At 37.1% G+C, this 9,831-nt stretch overlaps 1 protein-coding gene across 1 annotated transcript in view; it reads left to right on the plus strand.

The window, feature by feature from the left end:
* The window catches only part of CAMKMT (calmodulin-lysine N-methyltransferase), a 220,070-nt gene that overhangs the window by 201,646 nt on the left and 8,593 nt on the right, over window positions 1-9,831 (plus strand). Inside the window, exon 9 of the mRNA XM_086743713.1 lies at window positions 4,010-4,073. Coding sequence (XP_086599839.1) covers window positions 4,010-4,073 — 64 coding nt within the window. The remainder of the gene's footprint in view (window positions 1-4,009; window positions 4,074-9,831) is intronic.

Consider the following 9,831-nt stretch of genomic DNA (forward strand, 5'->3'; position numbering starts at 1 on the left):
GGGGGAATTTTAAGGCCAGGTGAGGGCTGCCAGAATTTTAGACTTTCACTTGTGAATATAAAGTCATGCAGGTGCTGGAATTGTAAGAGTGAGTATGAAGAGGCTGGAAGAAATAACAGGTGTCTGTATGGACAGGCCAAAACCCAGATTCTTCCAAAGCTCTTGAGAGCCTCAGATTTCTGGTTATTTAGAAGGAAGTGTGTATCCTTTTCTTTATTAAGAAAAAAGTTGCTGAGATTTTTAATCCAAGGAGAAAGTCAAGGCTAGTAGGACTGAGCCGATATAAAAATCTTTGTCTTTCATGTTCTTATGAAACAAGTTTTCACAAATAATTTTCATGTAGAGTTAGTATAAGGTCTAGATCCCCATATCATTTTGGAAATGCATAATATCCCACTTTGCTTGATTAGACTGATTGTTTTCTTGAAGTTTGGCACATGCTTAAGTATTTGCACAACAGAGGCTGGGAGTGCTATCCCACATTAGGTTCACTGCTGAGATTTTTGCTGAGGTCATGGGGAGCTGTGGATTCACCAGGAATGTAGAACTGAACTGAAAGTATTCTTTAAGTTACCTTAAAATATGTCAGTTTTGTCACCATTAGTATTTTGTTTAGTACAAGGAAATCTTTTGGCAGGAATACAGTAAGATCTCTGTCCTTCTTCAGTTTAAATTTATTACTCATTTTAGCCTGATTTCTTTCACACACATTCAAGTGCATTGGAATCTGACAATGTAGAAGTAAGGGTTTTTTCAGTTTATGTCAGCTGTGTAGTTGAAGGCGAACAAAAAGATAAATGGCACTATACACTAGTCACTATATGTGAATGTAATCATGCCTGAAGTACCCCTGTAAACTAACCTCTTTTACCAATTGGAAGTATACATAAAGAAAAATAAGTTCACATAACCTACAAAATGCAAGTATATGCCCTTGTTGCAAGGCACAAGATAAAAGGATATCAGCATGAAGCAAATGGAGAATCTACTTCTTTTTTAATTTATTTCCTTGTGGCTTACTGTTCCTTCCATATGATTTTGGTATAAACTTTCATTTTTGTTTTAATGGTAATTTAAAACAAATAAAACCAAGAGGAGAGAGGCGACAAGATTGCCTGCCTGTTCGTCCAGATTCCACAGGTTCAGAGCACTGCCTAAACAAAGGCCAAATCATAAACTATGTTCTTGCCTCTCTGCTGCTGTGCTCTAAAACTTCCTTGTTGACCTGAGAAACCCTTGCTGTTTCTGTCGTGAGCTACTGCTTTCACAGGTCCTCGCTGCATAAACATGAGATGTTACCACTAAAGTAATGGCGAGCTAAGCCAAATTTGAATTGAGGTATGAGAACTGAGAATGGTTTAGAACAATACATTATTTCATGTCACTGAGCTGTTGTGAGCTTTAAAGGATTCTCTTGGGTACATTTTCAGCATGCTGTGGTAATATTTAGTCATACAAATTCTTCTGGTAAGAGAAATCACATGACTAAATCTCTTTGCATGGGCCAAATCCTGTGCTGGCCCAGTCTGCAGCACAGATTGTCTAATGACTTCTTCAGGATTTTCCTCCTTCAAGGCATCCTCTGACTCAGAGAGAGATGTTTCCTGGAGTCACTGCATTGCATTAACATTGCTTCCAGCCTTCTCTGCTCCCTCTGGTCAGAGTATGTGGCTCACAGAGCAACAGATTGGAAATTGCAATATTGGAGACTGTTTTCAATTGAAGTAGGTCCTGTACCCAGGGACAGACCTTAGGGAGGGCAAAGACAACTCGGGAGCAGAGCCAGAGCAACTGTCTCAGGTTATCTGTGTTTCCCAGCTAAGTGGGCTGAGAGCCCACCTCCCAAAATACCAAGTGGGAGTCAGATAGAAAAGACATTATTGAAGTTGTCTAATCTCTTGGCAGGTCATGTAACCATTTTAAGTTCTCATACACTCCATTTCTGGGGAACAAAGGCCTGTAGTTCTCTCATTGTAAAGGAACAAGATTGGTAGCAGCGGTTGTGGCCTTATCTCATTGCAAAAAGACAGAATGGTATGCAGGTCCATGAAAAAGGAACTTTAGCACTGGTAAGCTGCCCCAAAATCATGTTTCCGCTCCACTGCTCTCAAAAATATTATAAGTGCATTTTTCATTTGGAATGTACTTCTGTCTACATTGGATCTTAGCAAGTCTTAAATGTGTGCATTCTTGTGATGTTTCATGTTGAAGAAATTTATTTATTTATAGCAATTCTTTTAGGAGAGGACTCATGCACTGTATTCCACCTCTCCTGCAGGTGGCTAAGTTCCCAGTGAAGTAGTGTCTTACGGTGTCTATTTGCATTGGGATCTGCCTGAGGTGAATGTGATTAAAACTCCCAGGAGACATCAGAGATATCAGCTGCTGTTTCGATTAATTAGAATTAAACAAGCATTTTTTCAGTAAGGTTCTTCCATTAAAATTAATCAAGGCTGAGGGGCAGCCATCATGCCTATTGCTAATGTTTAAATTTTCTTGTGGGCAGAGAAATTATTAGCTAGTAATTTGGTATCTTAAGAAGAAATTCAAAAGATCATACTTCTGTATGAAATGTTCTTTAAGAAGTGTATGGATACCCAGTCTACCATATTTTCACAACATGAAATTCTGACAGTTTTACTGCTGAAATTTGTTCACTGATAAGTTTTCTGATAGACTTTTTTTTTTTTCCTAACTAGCAAAAATTCACAACTCTTACACAGCTGCTTGACCCTGTGATATGTAATACTGTATTCTTCTTGGTAGCTGTGCAGTGTCCTTACCTAAATATCCACACATACTCTATTCTTGATGACTGGCATGTGGTTGGCAGATCACTTTTTTCTCTGCAGGGTTTTAATATATTCTTTATAGTCTTTTAAAAATTTCAAAACTGGAAAAAAATTACCTGCATCTCTTCAGAAAGAGATGTTTGAGAGTAAAGGCAAGGTGAATATAGAAAAAAATAATAAAGAATGGACAAAATGCCGGATGGTGTGGAACTCGAGCTTGACACAGGCTGGGAAGCAGTTGTATTACAGAGAAAGCATGAAAAATAATGAAGAAAGAATCACATTATTTGTAGCCTGCTTGATAGAGTTTCTTCACTGAATCAACAATATAAATACAGCCCATGGTAGTAAGGACTGAAAGGCATCAGTTGCTCTCCGATGGTTGTTCACTAACCATTGTAAATGCACTCTCATCCACAGTAACTATGTATCCACAAATATCTAGTCAAGAGTGATTGGCACCCTGGTCGCCACTATTAGTATATACATTAAGGTACTGAGGGGTATGAAGAACGAATTATCCCCTCAAATCATGAGGTAATCACGCCAAAATAGGGCTGAGCATGTTGGCAACATTGCATGGGAAAATTGACTCTGCTGCTGTCCTTGCGGGACCCATGCTGGAGACGAAGGTTTTCACTCTTGAGAGAGGACAACTCTGTACGATCTGGCTCATTGTATTTGAATAGTGTTTGAGGGAGAGAGGAGGTAGGGGCTTGTAAATCTCGATAGGGATAGATAGAGGTAGAGATATAAATAGAACGAATATGCATAGTAGATAATAATGAATTAATGCCACAACTGTGAAGTTAAAAGGAAGAAAAATACCCTTAATACTAACATCTGAAGTACAATATAAAGTACTTTAAAAAAACTCCACCCCCTTGTATAAAAAAAAACATGTAAAATGTTAACACGTGTATATTGATCCTTATCTCTGATATAGTAGTATTTTAATAGCTTGCATATGTGATCTGTGAATTTCAGCTATATAAAGATCTGTTTCATGCTGATGCTTTAGCTTTGGTTTAGATTATATTTGGTTTTATTTATTTTTTGATATTTAAAAGTACCTGAACTGGACAGAAATGTAGACCACAGTTTCTCTTTTACAGCATTGTGTAAACATCTGTAATTAGCCTTGTACTTATCTGCATTAGTATCATTAGAATTGAAAACCCATTTTAATCTGGATTCTGTTCTCTTCTCAATGTCAGCCTGTTTCTGGACCAGTACAGAGCTAGCCTTGTTGATGCAATAAAGAGATTACTCCAACCCAGTGTAAGTATGTTTCTATTTTCTCCTGAACACTGGCTTCAGAATAATTAGTCTGTGCACAATGATTGAGGGAGTAATGGAATGGCAGGATTAATGTCATGTAATACTTTAATACTTATTATGTCCAACTTCAATTGAGTCTTCTAATCTATCAGATTCTTTCCTAATCATAAACTGGGAAACTTCTTATACTTGGCCTTCTGATAAGGAGCACAGTGGGTAGTAAAATAAATGAAACCGCTTCAAAGATAGCGTGAGATTATTTTTATCAAAGTGTTTCTCAAGTATTTTCCTTTGATAATAATGTCTTCATATTAAAGTAAAAGTACGATATTGAAAGTTTTTATGTTGGCTTCTGTCATTTGTAATCCTTTCAATTGTAACCTTTGTCATTGTGTATTTATTTATTATGAAATAATATTTTTTCTTTTCATTTCTGTTTATATAAAATGAACAAAACCCTTATGCATATATTGTAGCCTATAACTTTTTTTCCATTAAATAAGCCCTGTGTTTACATGTTTTATACCTTAGAACATAATGAAATTAGGCTCTTCATAAAATGCTTACATGTTCTACATGAGTGTCACTGAGGAAATTTTTTTACCCATCTCAATCTATTAAGCTGTTAAATCAGAGATACCTACATGAGAGGGAAAAAAAAAAAGGTATTGTATGCAAATACTTATACCCAACAAAAAATCTTGAATCTCAGAAAAAAAAAATTTAAAAGAAAATATCAAAATGAGACATGAGAAAACATGTGAAGTAATTGTTATAAGTAGGTATTTTAAACAGGTTTTTTTCATTTCGTGTTTACCATACAAATCTTCCAGTAAGGTAAACTTTCTATTTTAAAACAAAAGTATTTTGCATTCTCCAAATTTTATTTTTAAATTGTATTTTACTTTTTGTGCAAAAGATTTTCTCTTTAAAAGGAATAGAAGACCAAAACGTGCAAAGGCTTAAGAAACCAAGCCATTTTAGTCATTTAAGTAATCCCATTCTTTGCTAAGAGTGATCAGGTTTCTATTCTTGGTTCTATCATAGACTTCCCTGAGTGACCTAAGGCAAGTTACTTAAGACTGAATTATTTTAATGAGCTGTGGGGCAAGGAAGGCAGGAGAAATGTAGCCACCCTGAGGAAAAGGTTACCCAGATATTTCTGTCAGTGGCAGCAAGGGGAGGTTAAGCGGCTCCTGCCCAGAGTGGTCCGTTCTGACTTTCATGATGTACCACCAGTTGTCAGGGTGCAATAATTTTTGGGACCAGAGGTGATCTGGAACTCAGCACTGATCTCAGTTTAAAAAAAATGCTAAAAGTATTTTTTTTTGGCCAAGATCAATGTCCACACCTGGTTCTTCAGGTAGCCCTATAGGCCACTGTACTGGCTCTGTGAAAGGGCACTGGGGGAGAAGAGTATGTGTGGCAGGAAGAGAAGTGTGTAAAAGGTGCCCTGGTAACTGTGACCTGGCTAGGACCTCTAGCTTGAATGGAAGAACAGCTGTTAGTTGTTTTATCTCCTGCTCTTAGCTAATCGTGCTCTGGTGGTCTGTGTTGCCAAAACCACCAGTACACACATACATTTGTATATGCTGACACACATGCATCTTTCACCTGGGCTGAGAACTTGATTTAAAAAACAATGATGATAAGGCAGCCTGAATTTTAAGTAATGTTCATAGCTGAAGTTCCCATCTACAGACAGCTTAAGAATTGTTAGCTTGACTTTAAACCAAAACTGGCCTGACTTTGTTGCTTTTTAACTCCAGTCAGCTAATTCAAATCAGAACACGCCTTTGTTTTTCAGAGCAGGTGAACTAGTGAATGTGGATGGAGTAAAGGGAGATGGCTTTTTGTTGCCTGTCTTCCTAGTGTGACTTGCTTCTGCACATTGTAACTAATAGCATAGCCTGTATTTATTTGCTATGCATTTTAAACCATGTTTTCTGTCTCTTCTCAGCAAAGCTAGCTTAAGAAATTCTTGTTCCTTGCAGGAATTTCTGTTGCAGAGTTTTGGACCACTACCCAAACTGTATTTTTTTAAGTAAAGTCATTTGCCTAGTCCACTTCATGAACAGTCATATGGATGGATATCCAGGCATGGCATGGCATGGGAAATTATTGTAATTCATAACTGAGGACAGTCAACTATTGTGTGGGCTGAAAGCTAGGAGTACAAACACCTTAAATGAGCTCTCTTCTCCAAAAAGGACATGTTGAACAGAAATGCCTTCAAGCATATGCTTTAATAGTTTGAAAGACCCAAATAAAAGCATATGCTCATTTGAGATCCCAAGAGAAGGTGCAATCATAAGTACCTAATAGTTATTCTCTTTACAATTCTTGTTAACCTGTATAAATCTAAGGGAAACATCAGAGGAAGCTTTACTAAATGGCACTATACTTTGAACTTTAAAGAAAAAATAAATTAATAGTGAACTTATTTGCCAGTTGCAATAATTAAGAATAGTTTATGGGCATTAGTTTATGCCTAAGCTAAGACATAAACTACTTTGATTAAGTTCACTCTTCTACATGAATTATTTTGTCTCAAATGTAGAAGTTACATTTCCTTATTGGTAATACTTTGCCAAATTGATAGAGGAACAATCTCAAATTGAAGACACATCTAGATGTAAGACATCTTTCAAGTGTAACTAAGGTACAACTAGGCTAGAAAAGTATAGGGAAAATAACAGCCACCAAACTGGAAAGAAAAATGGAGTAAACAGAAAATAATGGGTATCCTTCAAAGCTGTCTTGAAGGAGAAATTCAGAACAGGTAATCTATTCTTACTGTTAGTTGAAAAAGAGATACATTTTTGTACAGTATTTCCTTTTTCATTAAGGATGTTATTTGTGGCTATTAGAATAGAGTTATGTGTTTGGGGTAACTTTTTGTTTTCCTGGAAACAGGACTCTGGTTCTTTCAGTCATCTGATTGATAGTATGGCCTCATGGACAGGTGTATTGGCATAGGAAGAGAGGACTAGAAATTCACGCAGGCGGAAATGAGCAGCTCGCAGAGTTACTGGGGGCTGAAATTTCTTATCTGAATTTGTTACAAAGGCAAATGTCACCTGTAAACCAATTCCAAGAATTAGGCACTGAAATTTTACATCAAACAAATTTATCTTGAATGGCTGTATTTTATTCCTCTTATAAGCACGCTACTTGATTTGCCAACACTTTTATTGTTATTATTTTTATTTTTTCCTATCATTAAAATGTACTTTTAATTTAAATCTCAGAATAAGCAGTTGCTTGTTTACCTGTTTCTCTAATTTAAGAACATTTTTTATGAAGGCTTTAAATCTTCTCTGGCCTATCCATTCAAAATCCCCATTAAGTCAATTGGATGCTATTGAACCGTGATTAGTACCAGCAAATAAGAATGATTGATAAGTAAACTTAGTCATAGTCATGTCCAAAATATGAACATCTGACCCATTATCTCACTGCAGCATTTTAGTGACACTTCAAACTATTTTAACTGACATTTTCCTCTGTGTTTTATTCATGAGTTTACTGGAACAGAAACTGGAAGTATTTTCCTGGCTGGGGAAAGGCCATTCTGAACTTTAAACATCATCCTAAACTGAGAAGCACTTTTGAATTACAAGCTTTGAATTAATCAGCCTTGGCATAGGCCATGAAATGTAGATCCAGGCCACTGGTCTAATTTTTTTTATTGTACAGCAACCAAGAAATGAAAAACATTATAAAATTAGAAACATGAATGCAACTTTACAACAGGTAGGAGAATCACAGAGATCAGGCCATTAACAAGAAAGTGGTTTAAACCCAGATTATGACAGACCAGAATTGACCACAATACTGACCACTTCTGAGTGTTTTAGATACATGCTAAATTTAATAGAGGAATGGGTTTTTACACAAACTAAGAAGCTAGCTAAAAGTTACTGTGTATTGACTTCCATAAAAGATCATTCCCCATTTTCAAAGTTATTTCAAGATTTTTCAGTCTAGTTTTAAGAGATATTTCATACCATGTTACATTCTCTTTTACTGCATTTCTCTTTCAAATTAAATTTGAAGTAGTCTACAGAGGGTATAAGAAGGAATGACCGCATGGACTGCTGACTCCAAGTGGAAATCTCTAAGGGGGTGCAATTGTATGAGCATTGCCTCCTCGTTGACGCTGCTGGCCCAGTCACTGCTGTAGGGAGTGCAGCCTCCAGCAGTTCTCTGTTCATGAGGCTGAGCCATTCCTGAAGTCCTTGTGTGAATTATGTGGTCAGTAAGCCCTGAGTGGGGGGACACGTTTCCGAATTCAGTGACCTCTCTGTGAAGCTACCCATGAAGTTGAGGGACTCCAGAGGAGTCTCATCTTTCTTATGCCGGGAAAGGTCTCTGCAGAACAACATTCTGGGGAGCGTAAGATGGCAGAGGAGGAGGAGGATCCTCAGCTGAAGGCTCCACTTGCTGCCCACTTTTGTCTGATAACACAGCATGCCAAGGATGTGAGGGAACTGATTGTGAATTTCCTGTGTTTAATATTTTTCATCCTGAGCTGAGTCTATGTTCAGACCTAACATTTACTTTAGCAATTCCAGTGCCTTCAGTGGGAGTTACACCCCTTTGCACCTCGTATTTAACCACAGAATTGAAGTTACAGCTACACAAGTGAACAGAAGTGAGTTGCTTTGGGTATTGCCCTAGGTTTCCTTTGTGCTTAAGTTTCCCATGAGAAAGATGAAGACAACAGTATTTCCCTATCTCACAGAGGCGTTGTGAGAATAAATACAGTGCTGTGGTATTAATGATTGGAGTCTTTTAAGTACAAATTAGTACTAAAGATCCTGACATAGCGTTTTTATTGCTGCCTCACTGCACGTTGTTTCAGTATACGTGTGCATGAGCTGTAACACAGGCTTGTTCCCCATCCTCCTCACTAAGTGTCTCTGTCAGCACCGTAACTTTCCAGTGTTCACACTGAAATTCTCTCTTCTCATCACTTTTTTTTTCATTTTCTCAAGCCAAATATTCTTCTACAGTGTCTAATAATTTTAAAACTTCTTCAGACCCCTAAAAATATTTTTTTTGTCTCTTCCTTTGATTACAGCACCTCACAAATTACTCTTAGCTCTCATTAATATAGAAGTTATATACAAGAACTCACAGTAAACTTTGTGGATCCCCTTGGTGTGATATGCTGTTGGCTGACATTAACCTTTGTTTACAGCTCTTCAACCAGTTTTCATTCCATGTGACAGAACACGGTATTCAGCCAATTAGAATTAATTTTGCAAATAAGATCTCAAGAGATGCTATATCAAGTAGGTTAGGTTTTGGGCTACTACTTTGCACGGAGTGTCTAAAATCTGTCAGTTCAAGGTACAGTCATTTTTGTTTCCTTAAATACAGAAGGATGAACAAAAAATTAGCTAATGGACCATAATGTATTGCCTGGGCATCATAAATGGCCTGATCGTCTTGAAAGACCCAGAATTGCTGTGCAACAACAATGTTAAGTCCTGCTTTAAATGCGATTTACCAATTTAAGGTCAAATTTGGTTGCACTGCTCAGGTAGTTTAAAATATCTTTAAAAAATTAATGATCGGGTCTGATTTGCCTCCCATTTTGCCTTGTTTCACACTGTTGTAATTCCACTGACAGCAAATGGGAGGTACTCTTCTGTGTGTGAGAGTAAAAAGACAAAATCATTATTTACAGTCTTTGCATGGTCATGAGCTAACAAATTGAATTTTTGCATTGAGTGTATGTTTTGTATGC

Source organism: Chlamydotis macqueenii, chromosome 3, assembly GCF_036417535.1.
Source record: "Chlamydotis macqueenii isolate bChlMac1 chromosome 3, bChlMac1.mat, whole genome shotgun sequence".
Taxonomy (NCBI): domain Eukaryota; kingdom Metazoa; phylum Chordata; class Aves; order Otidiformes; family Otididae; genus Chlamydotis; species Chlamydotis macqueenii.